Source organism: Cokeromyces recurvatus, assembly GCF_025118155.1.
Source record: "Cokeromyces recurvatus strain NRRL 2243 chromosome Unknown BX663scaffold_17, whole genome shotgun sequence".
NCBI lineage: Eukaryota > Fungi > Mucoromycota > Mucoromycetes > Mucorales > Mucoraceae > Cokeromyces > Cokeromyces recurvatus.
This window is the reverse complement of record NW_026251403.1, coordinates 141,774-155,835: the sequence shown is the minus strand read 5'-3', so window position 1 is coordinate 155,835 and position 14,062 is coordinate 141,774. Positions and strand designations below refer to the sequence as shown.

At 29.0% G+C, this 14,062-nt stretch overlaps 6 protein-coding genes across 6 annotated transcripts; 3 read left to right on the top strand and 3 right to left on the bottom strand.

The window, feature by feature from the left end:
- Nucleotides 1-640: 640 nt before the first annotated feature.
- Nucleotides 641-3,372, bottom strand: BX663DRAFT_513433 (HEC/Ndc80p family-domain-containing protein). The gene is made up of 8 exons (XM_051528148.1): nucleotides 2,888-3,372; nucleotides 2,182-2,783; nucleotides 2,001-2,095; nucleotides 1,589-1,939; nucleotides 1,381-1,515; nucleotides 1,138-1,320; nucleotides 947-1,077; nucleotides 641-887 (listed from the first exon to the last, which is right to left on the bottom strand). Exons 1-8 carry the CDS (start codon nucleotides 3,361-3,363, stop codon nucleotides 713-715), a joined length of 2,148 nt encoding a protein of 715 aa, XP_051381593.1. The 5' UTR covers nucleotides 3,364-3,372; the 3' UTR covers nucleotides 641-712.
- Nucleotides 3,373-3,489: 117 nt separating this feature from the next.
- BX663DRAFT_513431 (4'-phosphopantetheinyl transferase superfamily) lies at nucleotides 3,490-4,879 on the bottom strand. Its single transcript, XM_051528147.1, has 6 exons — nucleotides 4,788-4,879; nucleotides 4,530-4,715; nucleotides 4,303-4,464; nucleotides 4,078-4,242; nucleotides 3,732-4,008; nucleotides 3,490-3,672 (listed from the first exon to the last, which is right to left on the bottom strand). Exons 1-5 carry the CDS (start codon nucleotides 4,842-4,844, stop codon nucleotides 3,754-3,756), a joined length of 825 nt encoding a protein of 274 aa, XP_051381592.1. The 5' UTR covers nucleotides 4,845-4,879; the 3' UTR covers nucleotides 3,490-3,672; nucleotides 3,732-3,753.
- Nucleotides 4,880-5,862: 983 nt separating this feature from the next.
- BX663DRAFT_571516 (uncharacterized protein) lies at nucleotides 5,863-7,449 on the top strand (the record flags this gene model as incomplete). The annotated part of the gene is made up of 1 exon (XM_051532127.1): nucleotides 5,863-7,449. One exon carries the CDS (start codon nucleotides 5,863-5,865, stop codon nucleotides 7,447-7,449), a length of 1,587 nt encoding a protein of 528 aa, XP_051381591.1.
- Nucleotides 7,450-7,582: 133 nt separating this feature from the next.
- BX663DRAFT_562087 (uncharacterized protein) lies at nucleotides 7,583-8,491 on the bottom strand (the record flags this gene model as incomplete). Its single annotated transcript, XM_051531957.1, has 3 exons — nucleotides 7,583-7,950; nucleotides 8,014-8,133; nucleotides 8,221-8,491. 3 exons carry the CDS (start codon nucleotides 8,489-8,491, stop codon nucleotides 7,682-7,684), a joined length of 660 nt encoding a protein of 219 aa, XP_051381590.1. The 3' UTR covers nucleotides 7,583-7,681.
- A 1,966-nt stretch (nucleotides 8,492-10,457) lies between these two features.
- On the top strand, nucleotides 10,458-11,929 carry BX663DRAFT_487328 (geranylgeranyl pyrophosphate synthase; the record flags this gene model as incomplete). The annotated part of the gene is made up of 8 exons (XM_051524739.1): nucleotides 10,458-10,589; nucleotides 10,650-10,804; nucleotides 10,881-11,044; nucleotides 11,113-11,142; nucleotides 11,220-11,291; nucleotides 11,357-11,417; nucleotides 11,482-11,560; nucleotides 11,624-11,929. The coding sequence occupies 8 exons, from the start codon at nucleotides 10,458-10,460 to the stop codon at nucleotides 11,927-11,929; spliced, it is 999 nt and encodes a 332-aa protein (XP_051381589.1).
- A 480-nt stretch (nucleotides 11,930-12,409) lies between these two features.
- Nucleotides 12,410-13,633, top strand: BX663DRAFT_487327 (uncharacterized protein; the record flags this gene model as incomplete). Its single annotated transcript, XM_051524738.1, has 1 exon — nucleotides 12,410-13,633. One exon carries the CDS (start codon nucleotides 12,410-12,412, stop codon nucleotides 13,631-13,633), a length of 1,224 nt encoding a protein of 407 aa, XP_051381588.1.
- Between the last annotated feature and the right edge of the window lie 429 nt (nucleotides 13,634-14,062).

Genomic DNA, 14,062 nt, shown 5'->3' with positions numbered 1-14,062 from the left:
AAGAAAAGAAAAGAGAAAGACGATGAAATATTTAATGATTATTACTGCAATGAAATCGTGGGAAAAATGAACTCAAAGCAAGGCATTAGAGAATTTACAAAAAAAGAAAAATTGTCAGTCACGATTACACACACACACAAAAAAAAAAAGATTTAGCATTTGTAAAAGTAAGCATCACAGATGTGTGAGGAGAGTTAAAAGAAGTCTGGAAAATTGAAATAAATCAAGTAAAATAATTATCAGTAAATAAGATGACAGAACTGAATTGTAAACTTTTTAAATAGCTGAATCTTATAATATATCTCTTGTACTTGTAGATTCATATAGTCAGTCTATTATAGCATATACTTTTGTATCTTCATTATAGAGCTCTAAATCATATAATGGCACTATCCAAATGCAAAGCATGTATAAACATGTAAAGTTTATAATAAAATTATACTCTAATCTAACTAGAAGCATCGACTATGATTTCTACATACTTTATATCCCTTTGAATGCAATAATTCAAGATTTTTTGTAATAAGCTTAAATATACTTCTATCTATTATAAATATAAGCTCAAAACATATAATTGTATTTAATGATCTATACAGCATTATTGTTAGTTATTATATAAATAAATGATATATTCCTTTATAAAAGTAATAAAAAAAAATAAAAAAAAAAAGAAAAGAAAAGAAAAAAAAGAAAAGAAAAAGAAAGGAAAACTCTACATCTTTTTTAAAGCGCCTGTCATGTCTTCGTATTGCTTCATGATTAACCCAGAGAATTGTTGTGCTTCATCTGATATACGTGTAAAAACATCTAGTATCGATAAGAATTGATTGACTTTCTTAACTATCGTTGACTTTTCAACTTCAAATCTTTGTGTAATTTCACTCAATCTGATTATCAAAAAAATGGTTAGTAGTTCATAAAGAAGAGAGACTTTATATTTATTTACTTTTTATCTACATCATATTGACGATTTCTTGCTTCAAGCATTGATTCTCTTGCTCTGGACCTTTTTTCTTCAAGATCTCTATCATGCTTATCAATCAGTAAATTGTATTGTTCGTTTTCACTTAAAAATTGCTGAAATAGACATTATTTTAATAAGTAACAAAAGATTAGAAACATTTATATTGAACTTACAGTATGTTGAGTTTCATAGCTTTCTATTATTTTGTTCACCTGCTTTTCCAGCATCTTGAATTCCTCCTCTTTCTCTTTAACTGCAATTTTTAAATTTTCTAGACTATCTCTTAGAGGCCTTGTATTGTCTTGGATGTCTTGAAATTCAGCTTTAGCCGCTTTATCGAATGATTCAAGTACAGACTATTAATATAAAATAAAATGAATAACCATTTTTTGTATGTTTAAACTTTATTCACATACTAAGGTCTTGTCAATAGAAGCTTGGGTTATATCATTGAGTGTTGTTTCATCAGAATCATAATTTATTGTGATATCTTCGTTACTTGAGGGTATATTTTTTGCTTTTGAATTATATTCATGAATATCTGCTTTAGTCTATTACAAAGGTAAAAAAAAAAAGGAGCTATTAGTAAATGGCTTCTATAATTGTGCTTATTTAACTCATTACTTGTTCGGTTAATTGCGTCAATTTATTTAATTTTTCATTATATGATTTTTGAAGTTCTTCTAGTTTGGCAGAAGTAGTCGCACAATCTTTTTGAAGACGATTACGCTCTTTAACATTTTTAATGAGTTCCTTTTCGGAAATATTGAGTTGCTTTACTTTGCTGTCAGCTTCTTCTAAATTCCTTTGTAGTTCTGCTAATTGCTGTTTTAACACACTTTCCTCCGCTTCAGCACGTTTACATCGATAATCATAGTTTTGGGCCCTTCTTTTTTGATGTGCTATATTTACATCGTATTTATGAGAATCTCTAACATATCTCTCATTTTCTACTTTCAAGGCATTTAAATTTGACTATTTACACAGTAGTGTTAAATCAAATTGTGAATGTTCATGAGTAGACATGGTTTATTACCTTGTCTGAATTAATAGTATTGATCTTTTCTCTTAACGTAGTATTTTTAACAGAATAATCCTCGACTGTCTTTATATTTTCCATATTTAATCTTTCTATAGTTTGTAAAAATAGAATTAGTAAACGTATCCTTTTTCACTATTTCTCTTCTTCTTCTTCTTCTTCTTCCTACACACATTACCAAAAATCGTTTTTAAATTGTTTCTTGATATCTTTGGGTCATTCATTCCTTCCATATGATGTTGATATGATTCCATAGTATAATCATGAAATAATTTACATAATCCATTCCTATCAAATTTTGCTTTGTGTTCAGGACTTGGCAATTCGTCCTCCTCTACCAAATCAGCAGCCTTACAACACTCTACAAGATAATGTAGTAAGCCAAAGAAGGTAGGAGTCGAGTGCAGAGCACCGACAGACATCAATGTCTTAGCATTAATTGTATCCACCATAGGATAATTGAACTTTCGAAGTAATACCAAGACCTCCTCTTCAAACTTTTTATTAAATATATAGTTGGGTAATAATCGACGAGTTAAATGTTTGAAAATCGCTTGAAAGTCTTTGGATCCAAGACTACGAATATTACGTGGTGGGGGTGGCCCTTCATAACGAGTTTTCTTTAAATATTCAATAATAGCACGTAGATAACGTCTTTGTACATCGCCATCTTTGATGTTGCGTGGATCTGTTATAAACTTTTTAGGTACTGATTTATCTCCCGTATTAAATTTTATTAAAAGTTCTGACTGTCTAAATGGTCGAAGCAGTAAGCTTGCTCTAGATTGTGCAATATGTATATATATATATATGTATGTATGTATATATATATATGTATATAAGCATTGTTTACTATCTATCTATAATCTTACATGTCATATTACCTTGGATTTGAAGACTGTGAATCATTTACAAGTGACATCAAGGAATCTCGATCTCTATTTCTTTGTAAAGTTGACTCTGTATACTGTGTTGCTTCAAATTGTAACCCTGACATGAATTCTTCATCCATCATTCGTTGATCTTGACCAGTTAGTTCTTGTTGATCTTGTTCCTGGTTTTGATCTTGTTCTATAAGATCATGATTGAATAGAGGTGTCTGCCCTTCAAATATCTTTTGTTGATCTTGTAATTGCCAATCTACAATGCTACTACTCATCCTTCTTTGTGGTCCAACAGAATTATCACCATGTAAACTTAATCTTTCTGTATTAAACGACAAACGCTGACTTTTTTTGGAAGGATAATATGAATCAGGTGTAGAGACTGGGACTCTCTTTCCATTCACATTGAAAGGTGATCCTATTGACATTCTTTGGTTGGCATTCTCTGAATCCCCCAAAGTAGTTGAGCTAGACATCGTTTATTTTAAATATGTCCAAAAAAAGTAAACATATTTTTTTTTTCCCTTAAAATTCAATCAAGAAATAATACTACAAAGAACGCGTGACTTCCTGTAAAATTCACGAAAAAAAAAAAAATATAACACCATTTCACCATTTATATTTCGAGCACGAGAATAATAAATTTAATCGCGAAAAAAAAAAGATATTAAATAAACAGCAGCAGCAGCAATAAATAGGATATCTTCTTTATGATAAATAATAACATCATTATTTTAGACAATGTGAGACAAGAGTTTATTCCTTGTATTCTTTATGCAGTTCACCTATTATATTTTGTTAGAAAAAAAAGAAAAAAAAAATAGGAATGTTATCAAAGTTGTACACTATAAAGGATACATTGTTAACTATGTGCGTAAAATCCATTTATTATTTTCAATATCTTCAAATGTAATAGGAGTAAAGATGTCTTTGGTTTGATTTATATTACGTAAACATTGACCTAAAAGAAGAGTTGATTGAGCCAATGTCTCTATATCATCATCTAGTTTTCTATGTGACTCATCATAACCACAACATATGACAGCAAGTGTAACTGGATCTAAATAGCTGATATGAAATAGCCATGAATTGAGTTTATTGCCTTCGAAGCTTATATCAATCTGATTAATAATAAACAAGTCAGTAATAAATCTTTTGTGTCTATACTTTTTTTTTTCTTTTTCTTTTACCTTCTTTTCTTCATTTAAGAATTCTAATTTCGAAAGATCTAATGATAATCCAAGACCAACTGCCTTTGTATAACTCTCTTTACATCCCCAAAATTGATAAAAAGTCTCAAGTCGACTATCTTCGTTATCATGATTTATAATTAGCTGCATTTCATTTTGTGTAAACTTTTTTTTTTAGGATAGTTAGTTAAAATATATAATGCTTTTCTTTTTTTCATTCTTTACTTGTGGAGAGAAGCTCTTTATAAAAGAGTCAATTGAACCACTTTTTGGTTTATCAATCACTACAGCGTCAACACCAATCTTCATATCTTTTGTGCATCCAAAAATAACCCAATCACCTTCATGTGAAGTGTTAAAATCATAATTTTTTGACTTTGCGTTTTTCTATGCAAAAGGAAATTATTTTATTTATTTCTTTTGGCTTGCATAATTTTATTAAAGCTTCTTACCAAAATAGGTTTTCCTGCTGGTAAACGATCAAACTCCAAGTCAAACCAGCTTATATTTAGTTCATTTGAAAAGTAATGTCGACGCAGTAGTCGATTAGCTAAAGCTAAATGTCGATCTTTATCGAATTTGTATCTTAAAATAGAGGCATGTTCATTCTTTGGTAACCAATTTAATGCTTTTTCAAACTTTTATATATATATATATATATATATACATGAGCTTAAAAAGGTCAATAGCAGTTTTTATGGGTTCCTAACCTTTTCACCTTCAAAGCTATTTTTAACATTGAATGCCAGTAAATCTAATTTAGACATTAAAGAATTTTTTCAAAAAAAAAAAAAAAGAAAAAGAAAAACGGAGCATTATAAAGAGTAGTTTTGGAAGAATTATCTTTTTATTTATTTATTTTCTAACAGACAAGTTGTTTATCCAAGAAAATATTTTATCTGGAAGCTAGACTTTATTGTTTTTAACATGCTTAAAGGAAAACACATTTTTATTAAAAAAAGAAAATTAAGCTATAGTGGTTCTATTTTATTTGAATTGAGATAACAAATAGAAATGATAGCTTCAAATTCACATAATTAGACATTTATCACTATAATCGGTAAATAGATCATCCATTTTTCGAGGATTCATAAAAGTGGGTGTATTAACATAGACTTTTTCTTTTTCCGTTGAGTATAAAGCTTTACTGAAAGCAGCAGCATCATCTGCATCATCAAACACCATACTGATGGTAGCTAATAAAAGAGAGAATTAAGTAATTTACAATAGAGTAAATAAATAAATGAAATTTACTTTGTTTTGTATTAACTTCTTTCGCTAAGGGTGAAGTTTCGGGATGCTTCAAATCAAGCGCGTCTTTATATGTATGCTCTTGGTCATTATAAGGATACATTTTATAAATTTATGTCAAGGAAAATAAAAGTGAGTAAAGAATATATTTCAGTTTAAATAGTATAATGGATTCATTGTACTTTTTGGAATTTTAAAATATTGGACAAGCGTCCCCTTATTAGGAAGTAACTATACACATTTGGCAAAGAATGCATTTAATTGTTTTTGTATTTGAGTAAGCATTCACTTAAAGTGTAAATGCTTTAAATATAACAATATCAATAGGTTATGTGAAGAACAAAAAAAAAATTCAGCCGATTTTTATTTCAACTACAATAAGCTTTAGTATTATTAAAAAATGTTTATATGTATACACATATCGTTCGTCTTTTTTTTATTATTTTTTCTTTTACATATATAGATACACTATCATATACATTCATTATTAACAAAAAAAAAAAAAACAGAAAAAAAAAAGGAATGCTTAGTTGAATGGATAATATTAAGAAACCGAAATTAACAGTAAGCCGTAAATTATCACTTAAACGTAATCCTTTAACATCATCAATACAAAGGAAAAGGAAACAACGTTCAGAGATACTTCGAAGGACATCAGTCGATATTAGCAAACATGATCAAGATATTGCTTGCGAATTGCCAGTGACTAAAACGTCATTGATATCCATATCTACATTAGATAAAGGATATCAGATGGATCAAAAAATGACTAATACAAGTCAGAATCTTCTATCTCCTGTCCAAGAGGAGTCATTTAAAGGAAACTTCGCTTCAAGTCCAAATAGAGAACAACATCAAGACGTTAGAATTCTTATGAAAGATATGAATATTAGACTTAACCCTATTAGCCTATTCCCATATACAAATAAAAGTGATCGTAAAAAAAAGAAATCGGCTGAGGAAGAAATAAATGAATGGGAATCTCTCTTTGACCCGCAGTTTACCTTTGGATCCTTTCATCAAGGTATTTTCAACTCTACAGGGATAGCCTTTACATCTACAGATGACTATTTTTATAAAGGAAAATGGCCATTAGCATATGAGGACATGATTGGTATGATACCATCCACAACTAAAATAACGACACATGAAAAAGAGGACAGTCATGGTCCGATTCATGGACAGTCTAATTTAAACTTGTTTTTATTTTCGCATGCATCAGATCCTATCCTTCCTGATATTACACAATTGGAAAAAATGATGATGAATAAAGAAACCTATCTCGACTCAACAAGCCGAAATAAGGAAGAAAACAATACGAAAGAACGACACAATCAAAACTGCCTTTCTCCCTCTGCTGAGACATCATCCTATAACAAAAATAAAAACTCAAAAGATGAATTACAATTATGGAATGAACGTCTTGAATTACTCAATACAATACGTAATCAAGTATTCTGCGAGAAATGGAATGGTACAGTACAAAAGAGGCAGACTCATAGTAACCGTAAAGGGTTTACAACAGCAAAATTTCAACAGCAATTGAAGCAGAAGGCAGAAAAGATGAGGCATGAAATTCTTATGGAGTCTCATAATGATAAAAAAAGGCAACTATCTATACTAATACGCAATAATAACAATTTATGTGACAAAAGAGTTCATCATCGAACTGATTATAATGAACAAAAAAGTATTAAATTGTCATCATCGTTCATGTTTGAACAAGTAAGTTCTATCAAGTTAGATAATGAATGTAAGAAAATAGCATTCAATGTACCCGAAGAAGATATTGAGCAATCAAAGTTAAAAGAAGAAAACCAGTTTTTCGAAATGTCTAGGAAAAGAAGTCGACCTACATTTTTGTTATTTGTGTGTGGATTCTTATTTCCACCTTTATGGATCATGAATGCCCTTTATGTTCCTCATTCATCTAAAGAAAGAAGTTTAGATAGTAAAAGGATTGACAGAAAGTGGCAGAGATACTCAAGAAATGCATTTATTGTTTTTTTTATATTCGCTATCTTAATCATCCTATTGATAGTAGTTTTTAAGCCTGCGCTAATAGGGTTTAGAAAAATGAATGAAAAAGTAAATCAAGAAGGAAAAATAGTTTTTGATTAAAAGCAACAGAATTATTTAGAAAAGACTTTATTTACGCTTGTAAATCATTTATCGATAAAGGGAAAATATTTTATTAACAACTAGTAGTTGAATATTTCTTTTCTTTTCTTTTTTTTAAAGAAAAAAAATACATGTCTTTATGAAAAGTATTTCAAAAGAATTGCTTATTAAGACATATACACATATATCAATATATGTATATATGTTTTATGTATGTATGAAAATAAATGATCTAGAAAAATGAATTCCAAAATAGAAATGAAAAGTACTTTAAAGTAATATAGCCAGTCAATCTGTGTATTGATGTCACCAAGTAGTTCAGTAAGTAAGTATAAGCACTTTGAACTTTGGAACTGATGGTATGACTCCTATTATCTCGCAAGTCGTAATAGACTTCAATTAATTCATTCACTGTCATTTTTTCTAAGGGTTTGATGTAATCTTGACTATTCTCACAATTTTTAAATAACTTCTTTAATTCTTTTTTATCATAATTTTGTTCTATTTGAATGTGAAGTGAGTCTTTAATTATAGAAGAATAAAACTTGATATACATATATTTACCTGCAACTCCTGTAGTATAAGGTAAAATATGAGTATATATAATCTTCGGCTTTAAAGTATCTGAGATAGTGTCAACAAATCCCAATAAAAGACAATACTTGTTATTGGTTACTAAATCTTCTATATAAAGAAATATGAAGAAATTGACATAGGTTTCATTATCATAATATATTAACAAAAAAAAAATTATACTTATATATATTATACCTTGTTCACATATTTGTTCTTCTGAATATGAGTCACTCGGAGAAGGTACCTTGCAGTCTTTTTCGAGAAATCGATGCGCATTCAATGATTTATGGATCCTATCGAGTTCTTCTATATCCAGTAATAGTGTAGCCTGTACTCTTATAGTTTTCGTATTTTCTATCATAGCCGTCGTTGTTGGTTTTGCTGAAGCTGCTGTTAGAAATTTGCATTGATTAAGTATTAATAAAAATGAAATAATTGGAACAATTACAATATTAAGGAAATTCATAGTTGATATAAAATATAGTCCATAAATAAGAGTGAAAAATATTACTAATATAAACTAAAACCAAGACTAGTTTAAATACTGTATTTTTATTGTTGATAATGTTTATATATGTACATAGATAGACAGATAGGTCTCTTTGTAGATAGTATTATTCATTGTAATTAGGCATTAAACCAAGTTCACTTACTCGTCCCCTTTTTTTTTTTGCATTTTTTTTTTTTTTTTTTGTAAAAATAAAATTAAATAAAAGAGCTTATAGACAAAATCAAGTGATTAGCGATAAGTTGTATTTCCAGAATCTAGAGCTCTCCCTCCCTTCCCCTGAAATTATGTTTCAATTGAGACAATGCTTTGAGGTTATTAACTGGAAATTAATTGTTATTATACTTCTTATTGTTATCGATTTCATAAATGATTAAGTAGAGGTGTGTAATGTAGATTATTGCTTTAATATCACTCTTCCTTGGTCTATTGTAATGAATAAAATGATGATATATGCATCAATCTTATTTAAGATGAATGTAGTGAGTTAAAAATAACTACTACTTTAAGTAGGATATAGTTTCTATTCCATTATATCAGTATATTCTTCTCTAGAACTTATATATACATATATATACGTTTATCTTCTTTGGCTGCATGCTAACATTAGTTTATTTATGCGTTTAAATATATGATAGTATATCTATTATATACATATATATTTATATGAGAGCACGATTAATGCATTTTTTATTTTAAAACAATAGGTCAATAAAAAATTGATCTGAGTTATTCTTCTATAACTTTCCTTTATTTCAGTTTTAGAAAGGATGTTATAAACATGATGCAGTAAAATCAGGTTGGACTATTCAATTATGAATAGCTATCTTCAGCTAGTATTTTAGATCTTACATTGTAGATATACCATTTCGACAAAAGATATCAACAATATAATAGCTTGCTAGGCATTGCATAACTCAAGACATATGTTATCTATGGAATGCCTTTATTAATGACCCATACAATGGCGCCACTACATTATTGTTAACAGCAAAGTCAAAATAAGTTATGACTCCTTTAAGAAATGCGCTAATATGGTAGTTTGAAGCAAGTCATTATCCAATAAGATGGAGTTTTTATTATTACAAATCGTATGTATAAGAAATGTTACACGATCTATGTCTTAATATTATATGATAGATTCAAACATTTACTGTTGTAGCTAGGATAGTGATACTAAAACATTCTACAAATCTACTTGTTGTATTTTATAGGTTTTCGTAACCATCATCCATAATATACAGGGATTTCGAAAAAATAAAATAAAATAATCTTTTGTGATATGATCAATTGCAGAAGAGTCAACCCATAATGATCAGTCAATATTAAAGGTGGTAAATACACATCAAAAGTTTCTATATCTGTATAGGATGTTTATAGTCAGTGATACAACATAATATGTCCGTTACCTACACAAGTTCATTTATATATAGAAAAAAGAAAAGGGCATAATCAAATATCCTTTATAGAATCTTAAGCTCTTACTTCAATACGTAATTGTATTTATTTATATATACTGAATATCTCAACATTCAGAATACTTTTGATGCATATAATAGTAGTAAGTTTCCTTTTTGTAAATAAAGAATCTAGGTGAACAAGGAGAAGAAGAAAATAAAAATAAAAATAAAGCCAATAATAAGCTTCATACAACTCCTTTTTATTAAAAGCTTGTATAAAATTAAGGAGTAAAGTAGTATAAAGTTTATTTTACGGTATTTTGTTCAACAACAAACAAAGAATATTAGTTAGTAAAAGGATTTGTTAAAGTAACCTGTTTATGCACGAATAAACTTGGATATTATGGAATAATAATAATAATAAAAAAAAAAACTCCCTTTTTTTTGGCATATAAAAATCTGTTTTATCTTGTGTTGTTTCTTTTAGAACCGTTTTTATTTTTGTCAATTTTTTTTTATCTAACATGTTATCTTCCCAAAGTCCAATTAAAGAGAGTAATTTCATATCCACTTCTTCTAAGCAAATTCAAACTGTCCTACCTTATGGTAAACACATACCGGATCAATCAGAAACTACGCAAAAATCACAAGAAGATGTAAGTTTATAAATATTTATGTAGCATGTCTATACTGAATCTATACTAAATCTATTCTAGATTCTTTTGGAACCATTTCATTATCTTTGCTCAAATCCTGGTAAAGACATTCGTTCCAAGATGATTGAAGCATTTGATGCCTGGTTGCAAGTACCTAAAGACGATTTGATTGTTATAACTCGTGTCATTGAAATGCTTCATAGTGCCAGTTTATTGTAAGTGTATCAGAAAAGTAGAAATACATCAATTAGTGTAAAAATATTACATATTTATGTTCTTTTTCTTTCGCAGGATTGATGATGTTGAAGATGATTCAGTACTTCGTCGTGGTGCACCTGCTGCTCATCATATTTATGGTATTCCTCAAACTATAAATTGTGCCAACTATGTATATTTTCTTGCATTGAATGAAATAACGAAATTAAAGAATCCAAATATGATTTCTATTTATACTGGTAAATATTCTATATAAAGCATATGTATTTATATGGTGTATTAATTTTTTTTTTTTGAATATCGTTAGATGAATTAATAAATTTACATCGTGGTCAAGGTATACAAATAATTAAGCAATTATTTTGTCACATTCTAACCTTTTTCTTTAAAAAAAAAATACATATATGTATTAAGGTATGGAGTTATTTTGGCGGGATACATTAACTTGTCCTACAGAGCAAGAATTTCTTGAAATGGTGAATGATAGTAAGTAGTAAGGTATAAAAGCTATTTTGGAGTAAAGTGTTCACTTGTCTTTTTTTTTCTTTAAGAAACGGGTGGTTTGTTGAGATTAGCAGTCAAACTGATGCAGGAAGCAAGTCAGTCTAAAATGTAAGACAATAATTAATACAGTGTTTTATCCCCTTTTCAAATACTAATATGTAAGTTGTTTTAGTGATTGTACAGGATTGGTTAGTAAAATTGGTATTCATTTTCAAGTCCGTGATGACTATATGAATTTACAATCGAAGAAGGTATGTAACTTGTATCCCTCTTCCCCACCAATATGAAGTTTACTTAATTGATCTTAATAATAGTATTCTGATAACAAAGGCTTTTGTGAAGACTTGACGGAAGGGAAATTCTCGTTTCCAATCATTCATTCAATTCGTGCAGATCCAACAAATCGTCAACTTTTAAATATCTTGAAGCAACGTAGTAATTCAGTCGAACTTAAGCAACATGCCTTACATATACTAGAAAGAACAAATACTTTTAGTTATTGTCGTCAATTCTTACAAGTATTAGAGAAAGAGGCCAGAAATGAAATTAAGATATTGGGAGGAAATCGTATGCTTGAAAAAATAATGGATGCTTTAAGCATTAACGAGGATACCGTATAAAACAAAATATTCTATATGCTTTATTTATTGACAAACTATCGTGATCTATTTTTTTATTTATTCTGTTAAATACACAAATCTGAACTTGAAGTCCACGGACAAAAAAAAAAAAAAAAAAAAAAAAAAAAAAAAAAAAAAAAAAAAAAAAAAAAAAAATTACATACATTCATACATTAAAGTGATCTTTATTTATTCATTTTATTACTTTTCTTATAACAATTAGCCATTTTTGTACTGAGTGGGTAATATTGTATAAAGGGCATAATGTAATCAAGCAATTACAAAATATCAAAGTCATATTTTTTTTATTTTCAGAATAATGTAATAGTTTTACTTTAAAGAGCTCATTGTTAAGCAAATTAATGGATACAATGAGAGCTAAATATCATAAATAAAAACATTCAACATTCACAAAAAAAAAATAAAAATAAAAATAAAACCCTTATTTTTATTTAATATATAATTTTTTTTTCTTCACAAATGCTATTACTGAACCCATTTTCAACATTAGCTATTAAATCAAGGAATTTAGTATTAAAAATAAAACAGTATAAAAAGAGAAAAGAATACCAAACTAAATCCACTGTATCGAGCTTTAATTCAGAGTTTGAATTTAATGCATCAGCAAAGAATCTATTTGAAAAGGGAACAGAGTACCTCTTTGGTAGAACAGCACCTGAGTTTGCTGTATCTCATTTTCTACAAGCAGATAAGTTGGGAGATATGAAAGCAAAAGGCGCAATTGGCTTCTGTTATGAATTTGGTTTGGGTGTTAAAAAAAATTATAAACAAGCAGAAAGATACTATCGTGATGGAGCAGGACAAAACGATAGCTTTAGTATGCTTCGCTTAAGATTCCTGAACGAGTATGGTGCTCCTAATATCAAAATGAGTCTTTTAGAATCGCTCTTCTGGAAGAATCAGTTAAAGAATAAATACGATGCTATTCAATGGATCTTTTATGGTGCTGCTGTTCATAATCATCCTGCCGCTCAATATGTTCTGGCGAGTTGTTATATGGATGGAATATGCGTTGCACATGATGAATCTTTGGCCTTTCACTGGTACAAGGCTTCTGCAAAGCAACTGAATCCTCAGGCTCAATGTATGGTCGCATACTGTTATCATGATGGAGTGGGGACCAAAAGGGAATTAAAGAAGGCGATCACATGGTTCTTTAAGGCTGCTGAACAAAATGACTTGGTTGCCATGTTAAATCTTGGGCACTGTTACGAGAGTGGGAATGGTGTTATTAAGGATTTAAATGAAGCTATCAACTGGTTCAAGAGATCTGGTCATTCTGGCAACAGACTTGCTCAATTCGCTGTTGGTCGATTCTATGAAAAAGGAATTGCTGTACAAGCCGATATAGATAAAGCATTAAAGTGGTATACACTATCAGCTAAACTAGGCTGTCCATATGCTGCAACTAGACTGGGTTATTTCTATCAAAATGGTATTGGTGTCAAAAAAGATAGTTATCATGCCTTTGATTGGTATTTACAGGCTTCCCTTCAGGGCTATGCAGAGGCGCAATATATATTAGGAATTTTCTATGAAAATGGCATAGGCATTCAATGTAGTTTAGAGAGAGCTTCTAAATGGTACAAACTGGCCGCTAAACATGGCTATGATGGAAGCACACATATCACTGTGAAAAAAAGCGATAATAGGATATTAAAGGAGAAGGAAGCTACAATCTAGAGAGTTTTTTATTTTTTTTATTGAAGAAACTAAAAAAGGGGACTTCATCATTATCTTTGATCTGTTTTACTTTTAAAAAAAAACATTATTATATTTATGGTTTTGATATGCACATTAATAGATTAAAGGTTTTTATTGTTTTAATTATCATTTTGTAAATTTCTAGAGAGTAAATGTATAATTATCTTTTTTCCTTTGAAAAGGACAAAATAGCTCAAAATTATTATTAAAATAGTGAATTTGTTAAAATACATCATCTTTACGTTGTTAAATAATAATCAGCATAACTCATTGCTTGTAGATCAATAAACTATTTTTCTTTAATAAGCTTTATATATTGATATTAAAAAAAAAAAGGAGGGGCAGCGGGAAGTAAATTAATAATAGTAAATACAAGCTACTGAAGGAAAATTTTTACATATTACATGA

Coding starts and splice junctions, on each gene's coding strand:
- BX663DRAFT_513433 (XM_051528148.1), bottom strand. CDS start 3,363: ATGTCTAGCTCAACTACTTTGGGGGATTCAGAGAATGCCAACCAAAGA. Junction 1,078..1,137: donor GCTATGAAACTCAACATACT/GTAAGTTCAATA, acceptor TGTCTATTTCAG/CAATTTTTAAGTGAAAACGA. Junction 888..946: donor CAATATGATGTAGATAAAAA/GTAAATAAATAT, acceptor TTTGATAATCAG/ATTGAGTGAAATTACACAAA.
- BX663DRAFT_513431 (XM_051528147.1), bottom strand. CDS start 4,844: ATGTCTAAATTAGATTTACTGGCATTCAATGTTAAAAATAGCTTTGAA. Junction 4,465..4,529: donor CAGCAGGAAAACCTATTTTG/GTAAGAAGCTTT, acceptor CCTTTTGCATAG/AAAAACGCAAAGTCAAAAAA. Junction 4,009..4,077: donor TCTTAAATGAAGAAAAGAAG/GTAAAAGAAAAA, acceptor ATTATTAATCAG/ATTGATATAAGCTTCGAAGG.